Raw genomic sequence first — 22,084 nt, forward strand, 5'->3', positions numbered from 1 at the left:
TGTCTTTGTTCATGGGGGTTCACAATTGGCTGGTGACTCTCTCAATTTCTGCTGCGCGTTTATTTCGTGCCTCCGGCTGTGAAAGTCTCATGCATGCACAGTTCAACGTGCTCCCTGTACGGTGACGTCACCTGATGTTCTTCCCCTCTCTGAAGGCACGTGGCAGACGGGGTGGTTCAGTCCCAGTAAACAGTGCAGATGTAGGGCACATGCCGGTGAGAACATTGGCGTTATTACCATAATAACACAGTTGTCTATTTTAAAAGTAGATTCATTGTACCTGAATACACCTAAATATGAACAAAGCGGAGTTTTAAATTTCAACATTGGAAACATAGCCCAGCATCGATTACAGTAAAGGACAAATATCTGGTTTTGAGGTGATTTGACAATACATGTGCGGTTGTAATTATAAAAAAATTAATAATAAAGAACATTAATATGTGTTCTGATGTGCACTGGATAACACGTAAACATCGTTGTTAACTATGTAAGTGAAAGGTAAGACACATTTCTATGAAGCCACAGTCCTGTTGTTTACAAAATCAACTTAAATGATCTTCTACTTTCTTCTTCAGTCAGTGGTTTACTTGGTCATTTTGCCATTGGTTGGTTTCACTTGGCTTGTATGAGCTTCTTTTTTGGGAGAAAAAAAAACAGCTGTGAAAAAAAAAATCCCAGCAATAGATCTCTCTGCAGCTATGGAGTTTTAGAACACTGAACCTTAATGATTATGGTGTACAAAAGGCATACACAGCACACCCTGTCTGGATGTTTTGTTTTTGTTTTCGTTATCTTTGCAATAAAGTGTTGGATTTATATTGCTGCTGCTTTAAAGATATGTTTCCATCTGACTGGTTGGATATGATTTTGGATTTACAGCATTTCATTGGCTAAGCGGCACTCAGCCGTCTGGCCAATAGTGTGGTGTGTGTGTTTGGCACCAGCTACTGGCAGGTGCTTGTGTCCAAATCTTTTGCAGATAAGAACATTTTTACTGCATTGACTTGCTTACCAGTTTATTGTGCTAAGAACATTTGAGTGTGTCACCACATTTAGCCAATTCTACACACACTAATTGAAATGTGTCTATGTGAAGATAAACTTGATGCAAAACTGTAGAGGAAATTGTTGTAGTTAAACATGAGCCGTCTAAAAATTAGAATCCAATAACAAAACATCCCTTAAAAAATAGAAGGGGAGAAATTATGTTAAGGTTAAGAGGTTAAGAAAGCTCTGAACAGTGCCTACTTTGGATGCATGAAGTTCAGAGGATTAATACATTTGCTTGAAAAAATGTGCACATGGGAGTGCCTGCTTGAACAGTGTGGGGAATGTGGACGTGCAGATTTAAATGTTAGTAGTCTCAAATGTGTCCACAAGATGGTAGCATTTCTTAACATTATTTACACTAATGTGACTCAAGAAGAAGAAGATAGCCTCAACTGCCCAACCTCAGTTACAGAGTACACACCATAGACTGTAAATAATACACCTAAGAGGCCTATAATGAGGTCCCTTTTAAAGTCCCCTAGACAGAGGTGGGAGTATTGCTGTCGTTTTGAGTTTGCTTTTTTGATTTTCTCCCCTTAGAGTTGAGGGGCCCATAATGATTAATGGGCTTATAGTACTTATTTGGACCCTGATATTGACATGATACTGAGCCCTTCAACTTTGCATCATGAAGAGTAACAGTGACTTCACAGAAGCTCACATAGAGGCTGCTAAATCTTGTTTGGGGGGTTTGTGGTATACAGAGGGGAGGGGGACAGCGGGTGTGTATTGTAACTAATGTCTTGTGTCCTGCCTGTCTGTATACTGCGACTGGATGCCTTGAATTTCCCTCGGGATCAATAAAGTATCTATCTATCTATCTATCATCTAATTGCGCACACAAGATAAAACCTTGGGAACAATTAAATTACTGTGTATTGTGAGCACACGATACCTTTTGCATGCAAGCTTAAGGGGCTCCGTACAACTAACAAATAGAATAAGTGTTTTTTCTTTAAACTGAATTCAGAGCCAAACATTTTTCATATTATTTAGAAGTAGACCATGTGGCATAAGTGTAGTTTCAGTTAACACTTACACATACTGTGGTATCATGAATTTTGTTCCTATTCTGATATTGGTGCAGAATGGGCTATGTCTCAATTATTGGCTTCATTAGCCAAGCCTGCTAAAATCTAGTTAAAGAAATGAAAGTGTAACTATCTGGAAAAAAGGAGCTGTATAAAATACATATTTATAGACTATTTGTGCATATTATTGTTTTATTGGTTTTTCTTAGTTAGGGTTTATTGTTTATATTTAATGTTATGTTCTTTTACATAGAGAGCACAGTTCACAGTTTGCTTGTGTGTGTCAGCATACATGGCCAATAAAGTTTATTCTGATATGAATCAGTGCTTGGTCCGATTTTATTTACATTATATATGCTTCCTCTAGGTAGTATTATGAGAAAACACTCCATGAACTTTCATTGCTATGCAGACGATACTCAGCTCTACATAGCAATGAAGCCAGAAGACGCCAACCAGCTTCGTAAACTAGAAGCCTGCGTCAAGGACATCAGGACCTGGATGACCAGAAACTTCTTACTGCTCAACTCAGACAAGACTGAAGTTATAGTGATTGGTCCTAAGAACCTTAGAGAGACTTTCTCTGCCGATATGACGGCCCTTAGTAGTATTAGTGTAGCCTCTAGTACCACTGTTAGGAACCTAGGAGTTCTGTTTGATCAGGATATGTCCTTTGATTCCTACATTAAACAAATTTCAAGGACAGCTTATTTTCACCTTCGTAATATCTCTAAGATCAGACAGATCCTGTCACAAAATGATGCTGAAAAATTAGTTCATGCATTTGTTACCTCCAGGTTGGATTACTGTAATTCTATTTTAGCAGGGTGCTATGGTAAATCTCTAAAGACCCTCCAACTCGTCCAAAACGCTGCAGCTCGTGTTCTTACTAGAACGAGGAAAAGGGACCACATTACTCCTGTATTGGCTTCTCTCCATTGGCTCCCTATAAAATCTAGAATAGAATTTAAAATCCTTCTGCTCACCTACAAAGCTCTAAACGGTCAGGCACCATCGTATCTTAAAGAGTTAATTGTACCGTACTATCCATCAAGAACATTACGTTCCCAGAATGCAGGCCTGCTCGTGGTGCCTATAGTCTCTAAAAGTACTATGGGAGGTAGAGCCTTTAGTTATCAGGCACCGCTCCTTTGGAATCGTCTACCAGTCGGGGTCCGGGAGGCAGACACACTAGGTACTTTTAAGAATAGACTTAAAACTTTTCTTTTTGATAAATCTTATAGTTAGGGCTGGCTTAGGACCAGCTCATAGTTATCCTACTATAGGCTTAGACTACCGGGGGAACTGGCACCAGGATCTCTTATCTCTCTCTCCCTCTTTCTCTCCCAGCTTTCTCACCTTATAATAATAAGATATGTCTATAGTGACAAGCAGTAGCTTGTCACTATCTTTGTATTCTAACCTCTCCTTTTGAGCTCTCTTAGGTTCCTTGAGCTCTCTTAGGTTCCTTGGGACTGTTGGTGAGGATGGCCTGCCCAAACAACCCCCCCCCTCCCCCTCCCCCTGAGGATGGCCTGCCCAGACCCCCCCCACCCCCCCCAACCTATCCCATCCTATTCTTCTTTCTGCATCTTGTCCCATCTCCCCCATCCCATTTTCAAGCCCAGCACAGTTTAGCAGATGGCTGTTCCGTCATGGGCCCGGGTCTGCTGAAGATTTCTGCCTGTTAAAAGGAAGTTTTTTCTTGCCACGCCATGACGGATTAAGCTGGGCTCTTGTAACATAGCCATAAGTAAGGTCCTTTACCTGCTTTTTGTAAACATAACAATGAGCATGGTCTTGTTACCTGCCCTTTTGTTAATGTTAACAGACAAACAGTAAGGTCCTTTACCTGCTTTTGTAAAGTGTCTTGAGATAACGCCTGTTATGAATTGACGCTATATAAATAAAGATTGATTGATTGATTGATTGATACTCCTTGGACCCCATGTGCAGATTTTATTTTTTTAACAGGATAAATCACTGTTGAGCTCGTGTGTCTGCTTAAGTGTTTTACGTTAAAAGTTGATTCTTAATCAATCAGACAACTTGAGTGGTAATGTAGGCTTTTGTTTGCGTTTTGTTTACTAAAACAAACGCGGTCGAAACCGCCCTTTCTTGCGAAGCCATCGAATGCGGAAGTGGGTGTCAGTGCACCATCTCTCTTCGCTCTCTGATTAACACGACGAATGCGGAAGTTGCAGTCAGGGTAGCCAATTTACTCTCTTCCTGGTTTGGCTACTGCTCTCTGTCGGAGGGAGTAGGTAGCTTACTACTTTAAGGACAGGGCGTATCCTCTTTTGGAGAATTAGGAAATGCGTTGGTGTTTGTAAGAAGAAGAAGAAGTCCCTCCTTTATTTTAGTTTGACTCCGCTCACTGCTGACCGTCTCCGGTAATTCAGCAGCCGCCTGTCAGACTCATCATCCCGGATCCGCCGACCAACCACGGTCCGGTCCGTCAATGGCTAATCAAACATCCGACTCTCGTAAGTTTTCTTTTTCTTTTTTTAACATCTGTACAGTGAAAACTAAACATGTTGTACTTCTACAAAGACAAACTCGTTCACCCTTATCTCCCTGAACCTCCTCCTCGGAAAAAAATGTATTTTTCTAAACGAGTGCAGTTGATGTAAAATCTTCAACTTTATAACAACATAAAGAAGGAGGAGGGACTCCTCACAATGTTTAGAACAAAGGAAATCCATGCTCAACATGTGTAAAATGATAGATAGATAGATAGATAGATAGATACTTTATTGATCCCGAGGGAAATTCTCGTTACAGTACTATCTAATGCAAACTTAAACTATATAGCGAAGTGTACTTATTATTTTAAAGGAGACACATTTAACACTAATTACAAAATCCATCAATCAATCACTCAATCAATCAAATCAATCTATATTTATATAGCTTCAATTCATAACAGGCGTTATCTCAAGACACTTTACAAAAGCAGGTAAAGGACCTTACTGTTTGTCTGTTAACATTAACAAAAGAGCAGGTAACAAGACCATGCTCATCGTTATGTTTACAAAAAGCAGGTAAAGGACCTTACTGATGGCTATATTACAAGAGCCCAGCTTAATCCGTCATCGCGTGGCAAGAAAAAACTTCCTTTTAACAGGCAGAAATCTTCATCTATCAATGACTTGTTGTTCTGTGTTAAACGACCCAAACTTAACCCCCAAAACCTTACACCCCTAAAGTCATCACTAGTTTCTGTTTCTGCAGGAGTCTGCAGTGTTTCGATGAAGCAGCTGAACTGTAATTAGACATGATCACGTGTTTACAGTTAAAGTTGTTGCATGTTTTAAAACACTGAGATCCATTCACCTGTCAAAGAAGAGTCCTGTGTGTGTGTGTCTCCGCTTCAGTGAATACTTGAGTCAGTGTACGCTCATGATGACTGGGGTTTTCTTCGTAACCTTTGGAAACACTGTGTCTGGTTCCAGTTTTCCACCGAGACATCCAGAGAAGGCCACGGCTGCGTCCTCCTCGCGTCTGTTTCATGGCACACATTCACTGGGTAGAGTCACTGAGTGATGCAGATGAGAAACAGAATCAGCAGTTGTGTCTGTGAGCGTTCGCGCCATGCAGCAAGATCAGCTTCATTTACAGTTTGAGGAATGCATCGTGTTTTCAGCCACAGTGGTTCCCAACCCTACTGTCAAGACACCAAGAAAGGTCAGACCTTAAACGTGAACAGTCGGAAAAATATAAAGTTGAACTTTCCCTTTTCTTGTAGTTTCAAGATACTTTACCCACATACCCTCGAGCAGTTTTCACATCTGCTCTCCTGAAAATATGTAGATCATTACAGTGGGGGGGGGAAGACTTGACGTAAATAAAATGAGTGTATAGCAGCTTTATATCAACGCTGCGTGTAGTTTAATGGAATCACAATTTGGACAAAAGAGGAGGACAGAAAACGTCCTGCACATTGATTACGAGCACGGAGACGGTGACGGTCGCATGCATGCATACAGTGTGTGCACTGGCTCCAGTCACAGGATGTAAATGTCACTTCTTCCCTCCCATTGGCTCGAGATGAATTCTCCTGAGAATATCCTGCTGCGTCCTCGCGTCCGCTCAACTCGTCGGCGTGCTGCAGAAACAATCAAAATTCTCGGCGTCTGGCGTGAGAAACTCCAGGAGACGCCCCACGTACAGCTCCTCCTGGAAATATCTGGAGTTTTCTGGCATGTGCGAAAGCCCCTGTATGAAACGCTAATGAATAATGAGTAGCTGGAACTTTTTTCATTTCATTTTTGTTTTTTTTAAACCACTTTTCAATGTAGCATTTCAAAGAAGACATTTAAAACAGCCACAGAATCAACAGTTCTGGCTCCACATCACTCAAGTATTGATGAGTTTACATAAAAGATGAAGTGTATTACTCATCTGTTGCTACATTATTGAAGCTGACGCAGTAGGAAGGTCCTTTATTGCTGTGTCTTGGGGTCATTATGAGCAGCTATTCTTGCCTCACACGGAGCGAGAGCAGAAACTGTGTTATGATTGATGGACAGGAGCATTGATTTGAAGTTTCCAATTAATTTCTTGAAAAAACCCCCCCCAAAAAAACCGGCAAGATAAATCAAATTTTAAACAGGCTGACTTTCAATTTGACACAGATGTTGTCTTTTAAATATTGCCGCTCTTTTTTTTTTTCTTGGATCACTTGTTGGAGTCTGGGCTCCAGAATGCAGTTACGCAACACAACAAGTGCACGCTTGTTATCTTTGCAGAGCTGTTTAAAGACGGAGGTAACAAGTGAGCATTACATGCTGCCCGACACCTCGCCACTCCTGTTCATCACAGCAACTTGAAGCAGTGACTGTAAGAGGTTTCACAGCCGCTTACGTGCTGTACGAGCTCATATTGATATTTGGCCGGGGGTTTGAAAAAGCAGGGCTGCTGTTATTTAAACGTGGTGAGTTTGGGTCAGTGGGGATCAGATTTGCTTTTTCAGCTGCTCATGATTCCTTACATAAGAGGAAATGGGCGAACGACAGACCGCCTTTTAACCTAGCATTGAGCTGCAGGCTGTACATCCCTGCACTGATGTGTTACTGTCATACAATGTTTTGTGTTTGTTGCCTCTTTCTCTACAGTTTAGAACATATTATTTTTTGGGGGGGGCTTTGTGTGCCTTTATTGGAGAGATAGGACAGAAATCAGAGAGAGAGAGAGAGAGTCGAACCCGAGTCACCCAGCGCCCCCCAAGGTTAGAGCATATCCTTGACAGCAGTGTGTTACATCTTTACAGATTCTCAGATTGTATAGAATTTATTTATTTTTTTTGTCATTCCTGAGCACCAATCCAATGGATGAAAAAGAGAACAGAAACACACTTCTGTTTCCTGACTATTCTCTGTGTTCAGTGAGCTCAAAACAAAAAAACTACTTCTTTATATAGATTCAGAACATTTTCATGACATTTTGGAGCAGTACAGCGACACTATTCCACCCGAGAAGAAAGACTCGATGATGTCATTATTACATATGAACGATGCCTCGTATGAACTTTACAAACCAAATAAGTCTGAATAGAAATACAGCGCAAATGCTCCAAATGAATGAGGTATAACATGAACTGTAATTCAAGTGTCTGCCTTTTTTGTCCTACATACATTAGTTTTCAGTAGAGTACATAGCTTTCTTTTTAAATGTGACCAAAACAAGCATGTTCATGACATTCTTATCATGTATACACATGAGAGCCCGACCGATTCATCAGCCAGCCGATTACATCAGCCCCCCTTAGCGTATCCACTGACTATCGTATCGCGTTATTTTATTGAGGATGTACGCTGATATAACGAGAAATATTCACCTGACAAATAGCGTTTACAGTGATGTTAGTGTTTATTGTATTCCAGACCGTGCTGTATGGATTACCAACCAACAATTCTGTTTGAATTCTCGAACCCAAAACAGCTGAAGCTCCAGTCCCACCCTGGAACATGTTACCCCAAGGTCCCACAGAGTCTCAATGTAGATACAACTTAGCTAATGACTTGCGCTAACGACGCACACTAACAACTCAAGCTAACTACTCAAGCTAACGACTTGACCTAACCACTCAAGCTAACTACTCGAGCTAACCATTCGCGCTAACCACTCAAGCTAACTACTCGAGCTAACCACTCTCGCATGATGAGTCATCCTTGAACATTAGCATGCTAATGATCCACGGAGGCTTACAGCTCCGTCTTAGTTTAAAACTGAAGACGCTTTTTGGAGGAGAGGTGAAACGTCTTCAAGATCTTCAACCAAGTCCAGTTTGCCGTCGGATGAAGCTTCGAATATTGCACAAAGTTATCGCACAAGGCAGGCCCGAGAAACTCTTCTGTCCAGTTGACAAATACTCTTTATCTTCGATCTTCCATTGAGTCTTTCTAACATTTTGGCGTCTTTTGTGTTCTAAAGATTTTCACTGAGATAGACATTGTTGTATGAAGGGAAGCCGAGGTTATTGACTCGCCAAACAGAGGTGAACATAAAGACGTGGAACAGTTCCCACATCCTCTCTCTGCTTCCTAATATGAGTCTGAAGACGAGAGTGATGTGGTTACAAATAGAGATGGATCCAGTTACAGACGGAGTTTAGCCACCAGTTAAAGACAAACGGCTAAAAGACCTGATGTCCATCTATGAACACTTAAGCAAAGAAGTGATTCAGAAACCGTGAAACGATGTGGAAAGAAAGACGAAACTATGTGTCCTTTAATGACAAAATGTGCTTTCTGGTCTCATGCAGTCTTTTGCTGATATCAGCAGGCAAAGACATCCTCTTTTCTGACGTCCCCTTTGACACTGTTATGTTGTTGTGTTGTAATTTGATCTAGTTGTTTGCAAAGATCGGACCAACACAACGTTCAAGATTTGAGCAGTTGTCAATGGATATGCCTTTAATAATGGCGAACATATTTTCTACCATGAATTGAAGCGCAGAGGTCCAACAATGGGGGATTGAAACTATCTCTTTTTGTTCTTCAGTTATAACTCTCCCTGCTTTTTTCCCCCCAGAGAATGATTTCACATCATTTCCAAAGAGCGTCCGTGTAACAGAACCTTCAGAACAGACGGAGTAAATCCCCCCCCCCCAAAATAACTGCAGGAAATTAAATCAGTAATGCTGACCTGTTCCGCCCGGGCTCTGCTCCAGCGGACGATTCAGCTGAAGGATTTCACAGGACAGACAGAAAAACACTTTGGCCGGTACTGCAAGGGGGAAAACCCCCTGGAGTGTTAGTCGTGATTGTTAAGGTGCTTGGCCGAGAGCCAATCATCTTGTCCGATGTTTACCTGCTACAGTCCTGAGGACAGCTGCAGTGTAAGACTTGATTTGTCCTCCGATGGGAGAATCTCATCTGACCTCGCCACAAGTCTGACAATCTAGAGAATCAGGAGTCTCTACCACAGGATGTAATGTACACTTTGCATATATTTCTTACGCCCAGGTTCCGTTTTCATAAGCCCCCTCTTTATACAAGCACATCACTCCTGAATGCTTTCTTTGCTCGAGGATGTTTTCACGGTACTGTCTCGCTGGTCTTCCTTGTGTTAACCCAAACATCCTCATTTTTTGGCATCCTTTTTTTTTTTTCCTTTCAGCCTGCTCAAATGTTCCGCTAAAAAAATGTAAAATGATTCAGTGCCGAAATGTTTTGTCCCCACCCCCAAATGTTCATGGTGTTCATGTCCTGAAATTAAACTGTCGGGAGTTCACGTGTGAGTGGGGGCGGGGCTATAATCAAATCTTGACACCAGATGAAAATAAATTCTTCTCTTCAACAGCTCATCGTCAGCAGACTTTTTCCATCACTGTCACAAAAAACCCTTTTTATTAAGATTGATGCTTTGCTGATTTTGAACTGTATTTCCTGTGTTAGGTATGAAGAGTTAACACAGCCTGCAGATGTTGCAGATGTTAGAGATTTTCCAGCACTAGTATGATCAATTAAGGTTTCAACTATTCAGCTATAGCCATACCTCTTTAAGGGAAGTGTGTCAGATATTATTCTGATCACCAAGACATTCACGACTAATCTCTAAAATCCCCCTCGCGTCTCTAATTTACTGGTTTGACGGTAAAGAGGGGCATGATGGGAAGGCGTCGGTGTGTTGGGTCTGCAGCAGCAGTCGTTCACAGGACGCTCAGCAGGCAGACAATGCTCTCTGTCAGTGTGTTTTCAGTCTGCTGCTGCACCAGAGCACCGGGACAATGAGCGAGCACAGACGCCTGTTTGCATGAAGAAGAGGCACATGTGAGGTATGCAGACGCTCAAACACTGAGCTGGAGGGCGGGGGGGGGGGGGGGGGGGGGGGTTATTTACATGGAGGGGGGGTTTATTTATATGGAGCAAAGCGTTTGATAAAAGGCTCAGAGTCATCTTCTTTTCTGTTCTCAGCAGCACAAACTAAGAGAATGAGAAACTTTGTTTCTACCAAACTGATTGATTTAGTGTCCACTTGACTGGATTCTGTACATGTGTGTGCATGGAGTTTACTGCCCTCTTTCAGGGATGGTAAAGACGACCTTGAACCGTGTGTGTGTGTGTGTGTGTGTGTGTGTGTAAGAGACACACACACACTGATGTGAGCAGGAGAAGAGACAAAAGCTCCGTTGTGTGTTGAGCTGGAATGTCTCACGTGGCGCTCAAACAGCGGAGCCAGGAGGTCACAGTCCGCCCTTTGACCTTTCGACCTCTTCACTCTCAAGAAAAAGGATCAAAAATGTCGTTTAACCAAATCAGAACAGGTCAATTTTCAAGCCTCTTTTTTTTTTTCTTTTCTCTTTGAAGTCATGTATAATTCCCTTTATTTTGTCATGACGATGGTTAATGTTCCTCTTAAATGTGAAGATCCTTTTACCGCTCTTTGTGGTTTAGTATAATAAAATGAACGATATGAGAAGACTGTTACTCCTTTTTCTGTCCCCTCAGAAAAAAACAATCTTTGGCTCTTCAAATGAGGACTTGTGGCTCAGTTGTCCGGACGGTCGTGGATTGATGTCTGATGTGTCCATAAGCATGATCAGTTACTTCTGATGGACTTTTTATACAGCAGCCTCTGCCATCAGAGGAAACACTCAAGCTATTAACCGAGAGTTTACATGAAGATAAGAACCAAAAAGAAAACGAGCTCAGGCCTCCAAAATGTGTCTTTACTTGTTTGAATTAGTCGTGAGGATCCGTTTGCCGAGCTCATGGTCTGCACTTAGCACCTTTCCTGACGAGTGTTGTGGCACCCTAATGAGTCTGAAGTCCGTTGTGTGTGTGTGTTATGGGCAGATGGGAGTGGGAGAGGGAACCTCGAGTTGTAAAGTGTGTTTGCTCTTCTTTCTGCCATCAGACAACAAGATAACCAAGCAGCCTCCGCACCGTCCTTCATTCATGTCGTACTTTCTTTGCCGTTGCCTTTTCACACACAGCTTCTGAGATTAAATAAGCTGTTAGGGGGGTGGGTGGGTGGGTGGGGGGGCACCTTGTGTTGACAGAGACATCAGCAGACTCATGATCCAGAGAGAAGAAATCTCTGTCATGTTGCAGCTGATGCGATTTTAATCCCCTCAGCTGCTCGCCGAGGGGGATCCGGTTGCAGTCAAGGGCATTCAAAACATCCAGTGTTTCTGTTTTCCGTTGCAATAATAATCAATAATCAAATGAATGATTTTTTTTTTTTCTTCAAATGTATCATTCCAGCGAGTCCGACAGAAAAAGGCGAGGGGGACTCCGACAGCTCCGACCCGAACATCGCGTTCGTCCTGTTGCCCGTTTTCTTCCTGCTGGGCCTGCTCGGGGTCATCATCTGCCACGTGCTGAAGAGGAAGGGCTACCGCTGCACCACCGAGGCCAGCGATGAGGAGGAGGAGGAGTGTGTGGAGGAGGACGAGAAGGACCTGGAGCGGGGAGGAGGTGAGGACGTCTTTGGTGTTGAAATGCGATCTGACGCGGCAGAGCGTAAGACGGCGTGTCATTGTGTTTGTGCCAGCTTAACGCGACTGTTGCATCTACGTGAGGCATCCGTCATCTGTACACAGAACACACCTTAGACTGTTGCTCAACACATTGTTTTAATATGAGGAGATGGAAAAGAGATTAGAGAACATAAAGGACGGAAATGACAATAGGTTGACGAAAGAGAAGAAGTAACGTAACCTTTTAAAAACGTGCTTTACAAGGGCTACAAATAAAAACAAGACAAGCTTTTTGTGCTGTTAGTGGAGAGACAAGATAGTGGATCAGGTTGGAAATGAGAGAGAGAGAGAGGGGGGGGGATGACATGCGAGAAAGGAGCCACCGTTCTGGTTCGAACCCGGGCTGCAGCCTCTGTACATGGGGTGCACGAATTAACCACTTGCCCACCCCGAAATGTTGAACTTAAATGAAATGTCTTTTAAAAGTGGCCAATGACATAACAATAATTCTCTCTTATAATTTGAAGCGTCTCCACCTGGTGTTTTAACCTATTCCAAGACAACAAGACAGATTCAATCAGAGGTCACTCTAAAGACGATGTAAATGCTACAGCTCTCTGCATTCTGACCGTCTGACTGATCAATCAGCCAGCCGATGATATCGGCCAATATTAGCTTATCCAGGGACTTGCGGCATGGGCTAATTTTATGGCAGATATGCGCCGATGTTTCTTGATTTATTCCCCCATCAAAAATGATTTCATTTGCGTTTCATGACACTTTCTGGCTGTCACCAGCAGAGGGCGCTATATAGGCGCTATATGGCGCTATATGGGCTACAACAAGTGTTATCACTTATCACAACAAGTGTTATCACTTGTTGTAGTGTCAAACTGACGCACGTACATACACAGTTACTTTCTAGTTGTGTGACCATCTTGTGTTTGATAACTGCATTTGAGTGATCAACACATTCAGAAATTAGGTGATAGAAAGATATCGGCCGATAGATTGGTGTCAGATTTTTAAAAATATTAATATCAATTTCGGTATGGGCCCGACAAAAAAACACATCCTCAAAGAGTGTCTTCTTTTCTTTTTTTTTTTAACAGTCTTACTCTCCAGGTTTTGTTTGAGAACCCTGAAATCAGCTAGCATAGCATTTTCTAGTTCCTCAGTCACCTTGTTAGTGTGTCATTGGTTGAGGTCTGTGGTTTACATGAGCCTGTTCCCCCAGCCTCAGCCAATAGCAGCATTACTAGGAGCTGGTACATACTGTACGTGCACCACTATAAAGAAATAGAAGTAAGGCTATGCATAAAGATTGGTCAATATTTCAAGAGAGAATTAAACGAGGGTAGAAGATAGCTAGCTTGACGTGACTGCATCAACATGGCGTAAAAAAGCTTTTTTTAAACCTACAATAAATTCACTTTGTTTGTGTTGGTTGCAAACACTCTTCGAGCCCTATCAAGGATTTGATTGTCCTCAACTTTTCTCCCTCTTTGTTTTTCACAGCAGCTCAGGATTCCAAAAAATTCCAATCCAATCAAACATTAACTCGTGGTCAGTATCTGACCTCACTCTCGTCACTCAATCACACTGTGTGTGCTGTTAAGCTTCACTAAATGGAAAACACATGCAGAGGAAGTTGTTTTCCAAGTCAGCCTGCGTGAAGATCTCCTGTCATGTGACAGTGAATCTCAAGGTCCATTCACTTCTGTGTTCTCACCTGCCCTCTAACAGTCATAGTCCTGAACTAAATTCCTGAACTTATTGAATAAGCTGGATGCCAGGTACTGAAGGGGCTGACAGATCAGATAAAAAAAAAATACACCAGTGTGATACCTAACCGTTCCAAGGCCGCTCATAGTGTAATGTTACTGATTCAAGCTGACTTGAAGTGATGTCTATCACTTCAGCCCTTCTAGGCCAGAAATCGTGTAAACCACATGTCGATAGCCGCGTCAGCTACATAATAGCAACACATGATAGCAGCTAATAGCTAACGACTACCCCACAAATAAATTCAACAAGGACGAAACTGGCATGTGGCTCTTTGATACAAAATACAATCAAGCTTTGTTTCAGAGAAGACCAGTCATTTGGGGATCTTTCCTGGCTTTAGTCGTTGGAAACGCCAATGTCAAATGTGTGCCGTACAGAGACGAACCAATACTGAACCGCTTGGTTTGCCTGGAGTAGTGCTGCAGTACTCGAAATCGATCTCGGTCTCAAAACCACTTTTTCAAGGTCTCTGTCTCGTTTCGGAATCAGAAGTATTTTGACTTGGTCTAAGACGAGGTGGATTTTAAATCAAGACCACCACTGACAGGTTACATTACTGGGACTGGAAGGAAATCACCCCTTTCTTAAAGAACAAATAACTTCAATCCAGTTGTAATTAGATTTTTATTGAATTAGCTCAACCTTGTGAGTGACACACAAGTTGATGATTTTTCATTGATATTTATGGTCTGGTCGTGTCTCAGTCTTGAAGCGCTCTGGTCTTGGGTAAATCTTGAATAGACTGGTCTTGACTATATCCCTAGCCAGGAGGCTAACCTTTTCACTGGGCCTTTTTGGGTCCAGGCCTGCACAGGCCTGCACACAAGTAATATGTTACTTCTTTTTTTCTTAAACAAAAACCTGTGCATGTAAGATTCATTGGATGAAAAATCTGAAAGAAAATCTCTGAAATATTGACAACTTAGCATTTGATTAGCTTCATTAGCGTCGCAGTCTTTTCTTCTTTAACAGTCTCCTTTATTTTTAAGGAATGGAGGCCCTGTGGAAACCAGGAAGAAGCATCGCTCATGCTGTGACTCAACTTCAGGCGTGTTATGTAATAGGAATCCTCCAGTTTAATTCCCCTTGGCTCACAATGATAACTGCTGACGTTGACGTATTGGCATCTTCTGTGAGCATTTTTGCTTCATGCGTTGCAGTCAAGGGAAGGTACAGAAGGGAGGATGTTGAAGCATAGTTCATAAGAGTGCATTATTTCCTATGGTGACCAAAGCCCCTCTGTTACATCCTTTATCAACCCAAGCTGTAAAGTGCAACAGGTTTTTGAAAATTACAGACATAAATCCAGATTCTCTTTTGAGTGTGAGCTCTCTGCCAAGCAGCACAATGGCCACGAGTGCTCCGGGGTTTTTCCCTCGCTGACTCTGTCAACAGGGCCCAACCCTCTCTCTCTCTCTCTCTCTCATAAAGGACAACAAAAGAGCAGGGTATAAAAAAAAACAAACCCTGAAACTTTGCTTGTGTATTCTAGTGAGCTCGCTCATTCAGTCGATCCATGCTCCTCTTGTTTCAGAGAGATCAGGTTTCCTTGTTTCTTTCTCGGTCTGCTGCTGTCACTGCGAGCAGCTCACACTCGCACACAGCCAGAGCATCCGGTAAATTCTGCCAGGTTTTAACTTCATCAGTGGTGAGAAGAGAAATTGGGGCGCACACAGGAAGCTCGAATAATTGCCTCTGAGGGGAACTGCGTTCTGTTTTGTATACAGCATCTTTTCATTGGTTCTAACCAAGCTGCAACTTCTGGACTTAAAATATGAAGCCAATGAGGAAGTGAAGAATCCTGCAGTTGGTTGAGTGTTCGCTTAAAGCTGGCTGCAGGAACATTGGATGACACATACACACAGCAATCAAAAAGGCTGTTTTACAGCATAAATAAACATGTTTACAGCCTGGTACAAACAATGAAATATTGAATAATATTGTCATCATGGGCACACACTGTAAACATCCCATACTTGAATTTCCCTCGGGATCAATAAAGTATCTATCTATCTATCTATCTATCTATCTATCTATCTATCTACACCCCCTGTTTACATGAAAGGGACTATTAGCACCCCCCAGTGGCCAAAACTATAAGGTCTTCAAACAAAAGATTATTTTATCATATTTCAACATGAAGAACTCTTATATAACAATATTCACAGTAGAAGAAATGCATGACTTTAATTGGTCTGCATAATGCTGTGTTTAAGTTTCAGTTTTTAGATGTATTGTTGGCATTCCTGCTCCATATGAACCTGTATATCCACAGGACTCTTTTTGTTGTTGGTGTTGTCCTGATTATTAAAGGAGCATGGTGCACTTTTTGGCCTTTATGTGCCTTTAGCTTAGAGAAAGGACGGTGGATAGAGTCAGAAACTGGAAGAGAGAGAGCGTGGAAGGACATGCAGGAAAAAGAGCCAGATCGGATTTGAACCCGGGCCGTCCGCTTGGACGAGCATTAACCTCAGTGAGGCTAATGGCGCCCCCCTATGATGCATTATTAAACTCCTTTTTTTAATTGAACTTATAGTAGATCCTCTTGGTTTTGCTATTGTTGTATCTCCTAGCCGAGTTTCATACCAGATTAATCATCATAATAATGATTCTTTTTTTAAGTGTGTGGCACTTTTCAAGACGGGAACACAATGTGCCTTCCAGAAACGACTTCAAAGAAACAATCACGCCGGATAAACCAGCACCACGTAGAGGGGCTGTAGTTGTCGTCACAGCTGCCGTGGGTTCGCCTCGGACCTCATTCCCCCCATCTTCTCTCTCTCCTCCCAACGTCCCCTTTCTCTCCTCAGCTGTCTTCACCAATAAAGACAAAAAATGGCCCAAAGACACAACTTGACAGATGTTGATAAAAAAACAATACAATGAAGAGATAAAATGAAGTTTTATCTTGCACACCAGAAGAGCCTCTAAGCTGCAGTCTAAACAAAGACTTAAAGACTTTCTTGTGACACTTTTAAGAGTCTGGATCAAAGTGTTTCTGTTTGTCTCGCAGACCTGAACAACACTTTCAGTGACAACGACGACACGTTGGGACAGATCGTTCACTACATCATGAAGAATGAAGGTAAGCGTCCAACGTCGTTGAACCCAAATCTCACAACAAATCTGAGCTTTTCTCACTTTTTTTTTCTTCATTAACAACCTGTTACCTGCATCTTTTATAGATGTCTTTATATGCCTGCGATACACTTCTACAAAACTCTAAAAAACCCTATTTAACGCAGTCTGTCCTTCATTTAAGCCGTGCCTTTAATACCCCCTCTCTCTAAAGAAGTTATTGATGCTGGAAGTCTTGGACAGGTTCTTTGTTACTGTACACACTATTCAGGAAGGAAGTGTGCGTGTTTCTTTGTAGCAGGCGCGGTGTGTGATTGTGCACACGGGAAACAGGAATCTGAAGTTCACCTTCAGGACAAACCTGAATGACTTCAAGAGACGACTGCAGCTGATGATGTCATGGTTTTCCACTGAATATTTTCTACTTCATTAGAAAGGCTGGAACAGGCAGGTTTATTTGTGAAACACTTTATTATCAGGGTGCTTTTAATATGTGAAGGTACCTAACTTTAGTATTTAAGGAAAACAAGTTGCTTGGATATTTTAATGGAAAATTGTGCGACTCCAGTAGATGTCGCCCTTGAGCACCAGCATGAAACCAAAACAACCCGAGCTGCATTGTTGTGTTAGCAGGCTAATGGTAGCGCTGTTTAGTTAGCTTGTAACTCCACATTACATGTAAATTTACACAAAATGACCGTGATGTAAAAACGCTGATGTGACGTTCAAATAAGAAGTGAGTACATAATGTTCTTCTTTTCTCTCGTCCCTCACTGAAACAACTTTTATACGTCCATGTAAACACAGTGTAGACTCAGACAGAAGGACTCACACAATGAGTGAGACACTCATTATGAACAGTCATAACTCACAGAGACACTTTTAGAGGACATTCTGGATTTCAGCTCTATTTATATGTCAAAAGTTGCTCATTCAGACTTTAATGTTGAAATAGAAATTGCAGTTTTTTTATGAATTTATCTATTCTCATGTGAAATCATGTCATGCAGGTTCAATGTTGAGTTTAATTTCAGGCTGACAACAGTTTTCTGTCACCTGGGAGGGATTTATAACAGTTCTGTTCATTGAAGGTGCAAAGTCCTGATCTGTGATGATAGGAGTTTAGAGACTGAACATTGTTATGTTCTTGTAGAGAAACATGTGTCTTGAATAATTTATCCAGCACAAAAGAAAGAAGACAAGAAGATGAAGGAGAAGAGAAAGGGGAATAGACAGTTGTTCTGTAGAAGATTAAACTCAGTTGCTGCTCTCTTGTCGGCTGTTCAGGAAAAAGCGAGTTCTTCATCTCGTTTATTTTACGAGACATAAGGACAAACAAACCGTGGTACAGAGGACTCGGCTTGTGACTACCAGTTTCCATCCACAGTAATGACTCACACTTCAACTCAAAGTCTGGTTTAATTCCAACCCTCATCCCCTCCTGAAAAGACTCGTGAACCTCACGTAGCATCAACGTTTGTAGACTTGGAGTCCCTTAAATCGTGACTCACCCCCACAGGGTCACTCAGATGAGTCGACGTGGCTCTGGATTGCTACTTTAAGGATAAACAATCGTATAGGATAATTATGGTGCAGCCTCTACAATACTTCACCCAGACAAAATGTACACACACTTTACAATCTGGCTCCTTTAAAACATCTAGTTCCTTTGCTTTGATGGAAATAAGTTTCACTTTTGGACTAAAAAAAGAAATAATCAGTCTTCTGGGTTTTCTTGTCACAGTCCTTGTTGTTCCTGATGTTGATATGAGGGGGATACAGGTCTGCACCACCTCCTTCATCTGCTGCACCCTCAAGTGCAACTCAGGGAACTCTGTCTCTGTGTACAGGTCCGACTTCATCGTCTTCGTCAAAAATCATGACCGTTACATTTTCTGAGTCATACTCAGAAAGTTCTTTTTGCTTCCAAATGATTTTTTTTTCTGTTATTTTAATCATCCTCGAAGGTTGTTATGTGCATGTGACGTTTAATTGTGTTAACAGTTAATCCGTTGTCGCTGTCTTCCAATGAGCGCTCTGCTTTTGAAGTCACTGAAGCGTTGCTGTCGCTAATTCCTAACCCTTCTTTTATCTCTCCCTCCTTCTGCTCCTTTCTTTTATCCGTAGAAGTGTTTAACTCTCTCTCTCTCTCTCTCTCTCTCTCATTTTCAGCGAACTCCGACGCCCTGAAAGCCATGGTTAATGAAAACAGCATCGACTCTACTGATGGGTAAGTGTCCCTTTCTTAACCAGCAGATGGCAGCATAAGCCTCCATGAAAGCTTGTTAGCGTCACTACAGACAGAGACGAGAGTTATCCAGAGCAAGAGATGAGCATTGAAGGCATTTAGGCCAAAGTTCTCCTCTTAATTGGCATGTTTGATTGAGAACAAGCAGCTGGGGACATTAATCACTGTGCTGTGGTATTAAGGCAAGGCAAGCATCAAACACATTAAAAGAGGACATTTAAAATGCATTAAAACTAAAAATCAAAGAGAAGAACAAATAAAAGCAGCTAAACAAGCTAAAATATAAAAGCAATATAATAAATATTGCTTCTCCATGTTTGGTTCTGAATCCCGGGGACAGAAAGCAAACCTGTCCTAGACAAAAGCGTTCTGGATGGATCGTCAATAATCAGAAGGTCACCGATGCAGCGGTTCTTTAACTTTCATAACCACCTCAGAAAGAAATGTGGCTCTCCAAGTACCACCAAAGTAGCGCAGGGCTTTTTAACTTTCTGTACAGTTTTATACATGACTTTACTCCTGATGTGAATGCTATTTATTATTGACTTCCATACCAAGCACCCTGAGGAAATTCTTTCTGCCACTCTAAAAGAAACCAAACTTGATGTACCTTGAGTCATATTTCTTCCATCACAGCTTTATTTCCAAAACATCAATACAGCAGAGACTCCACAAGAGGGAGTCTGTACCAGTGTGAGGCCCTAAACCATTCAGTGCTTTATAAACCAGAAGCAGTGTTTTACAGTCTGTTCTCTGGTTGACTGGTAGCCGGTTAAAAGACCTCAGAACTGGGGGCATTTGGTGCTCAGATGTTGGTGTGTTTCATGTTTGATGTCTTAGTCAGAAGAATGCTTATGTAACTTTGATTGTACTTAAAAAGAGGCAGAACCATTAACAAAACTGCTGGTAATAATATGTTAGTTCTACTGCGGTACCCTTCTGTGAAATCTACTTCAAATAAAATGGTATCTCTATTTATTACAATTATACATTTCTCAACTTACTTAAAACACTTGGACTCACATTCTCTATTCTGTAAAATATATTACATATATAATATAAAAAAATCAACAATAAAAAGTGTTTGATTATTTCCGTACCTTACACTAACTTCTGGAAATAATACTGACACACCTGTTAGCTTTAGCTTTACTCTAAGCATGTTGTTCTCTAAACTGCTGAACAATGTTTATATAAAGAACTTTTTGGCACTATTTAAGATATTTAATCCTGTACAATTAATGATTCAGCCAGAGACGGGAAATAAACTAACTTGTGGCGCTAAAAATAGCTTAGTTAGCTTGTTTGCTTGCTAAGGCTGAATCATCATTTTAGAGTTTATTTTACATCAAAACTAGCTACCAAATGTGTTGAAACCAAATGTACTACTGAAGGGTTGTTGTAAGTGAAGAAATCTTGAAAGGGAATAGCAGCTTTTACTAAGCTAACTGTCAACAGCTAACTTTTAGTTGCTAGTTGCAGCACTTGCACGGATATTTTGCGAGCATGAAATCTGAGGTCCTTTAAATTGAGTTAAGTGTCTTTTTATTCACACTTTAGCAAACACACACATCAAACAACCTTTCATCCTAACAACAGGAGCCAGCGGTATAAGCTAAGATTAGCCGTCCTCACTGGGCTGTGATAGATCAAAGGACAGGGAGTCTGGGAGATGGACAGATTGGAGGAGGAGGTGCTCGTGACAGGAGACGAGTGTGAGCAAATCAAGTTAGCACTGTATGTATGTCTCTCTCTCTCTCTCTCTCTCTCCCCAGTCTCCTGTTCTGGGAGGAAAGAAAGGGGGAGATAAAGAAGGAAAGAAACTGTAGATAAAGACAAGCTTTTGAGGTTTTCTGCTCAGTCACACCGAAAATGCACACATTTCCCCAGCGTCACTTTCATGTGTTTAGCTTCCTCAGTTCTGTGTCCAGATCTCTCATTTTTCCCCACATATTTCTCACTAGAATTTTTGCTCATTTAGTTGCTCTGTAGTATTCACTCTTCCTTCCTTTCTCTCTCTCTATCCAGCCAGGTTGGGCAGTCTGCCATCAGATTACTTAGAGAAGGTGGAGTAGGGGGGCAGAGGGGTAATTTATGGGAGACTTAAAGGGGTGAGACAGACAGGGAAAGAAAGAAGGAGGGAGGGATGGAGGGGAAAAAGAGAAGACGGATGGAGAGAGTGACTGTAGTGTGTCCAGGCCTCGCTATCTCTCCCTCCAGATTTGGTACTTAACTCGCCTCAGTGCTGCTCTCCTCGTCAGTACTCCAGTCCTCCACCTCTTCTTCTCCATCCCTGTCCTTTATTCCCCTTTCCCTCTGTCCACAAGATGCACACATCACTTCATCTCCCCTTTGCCATGTCTGTTTTCCTGCTGTTGCTTCTGCTCATGTTTGAAACCCGGCTGCTGAAACCTCACACTGTAAATGAGGAAAATACATTTTAATCTAGTCTCTCAGGTTTTAATCTAATGCATATAGCCTTAGTTTACACTGAGGTTTCTAAGTGATCTGCGGGTTATATTTATCAAAACATTGTTACCATTTCCTTACGAAATATTTTACTGTGTGGTTTAAATACTTTTAGGGTTAACTGGAATGTTCTAGTAATTACAGGAAAAAGGAGGAACCAATCTAAAAATGAACCTCTGTCAGAACCACAGATGGCAATATATCTGTGTCCTTTTTTTAAATTTGGCTCGTTCCTCACGGGGCAGATAAAGTGCAAGGACCTTCAACTAAAACTTTAGCAGGCTTAATTTATATAAACCAGGATGCAATGGCTGTGAAACTCTTTATTTCAGGTCCTCAGAGATATGAGATATCAGGATCATTATGGTTCTCATTTTATCACCCAACCCTCTGACATTGATATAGTATATACAAATAGAGGCTTTTAAATCTACATTTTGTGCTTTTTTTTACTCTTGTGTATGACAGTAACTTTGTCAATCATCATCA

The 22,084-nt window shown here is 41.6% G+C and overlaps 1 protein-coding gene across 5 annotated transcripts in view; it reads left to right on the forward strand.

The window, feature by feature from the left end:
- Window positions 1-4,122: 4,122 nt before the first annotated feature.
- The window catches only part of rell1 (RELT like 1), a 49,662-nt gene continuing 31,700 nt past the window's right edge, over window positions 4,123-22,084 (forward strand). For 3 of the 5 annotated variants that reach the window (XM_079370841.1, XM_079370843.1, XM_079370842.1), the window contains exons 1-4: window positions 4,125-4,570; window positions 11,798-12,010; window positions 16,814-16,885; window positions 19,051-19,108. In XM_079370841.1, the coding sequence (XP_079226967.1) occupies window positions 4,546-4,570; window positions 11,798-12,010; window positions 16,814-16,885; window positions 19,051-19,108 (368 nt within the window). In that variant the 5' untranslated portion in view covers window positions 4,125-4,545. Of the gene's footprint in view, window positions 4,571-11,797; window positions 12,011-16,813; window positions 16,886-19,050; window positions 19,109-22,084 lie in introns of all 5 variants that reach the window. The other 2 variants (XM_079370844.1, XM_079370840.1) reach the window with 2 other exon arrangements.

Source organism: Symphodus melops, assembly GCF_947650265.1.
Source record: "Symphodus melops genome assembly, chromosome: 20".
NCBI lineage: Eukaryota > Metazoa > Chordata > Actinopteri > Labriformes > Labridae > Symphodus > Symphodus melops.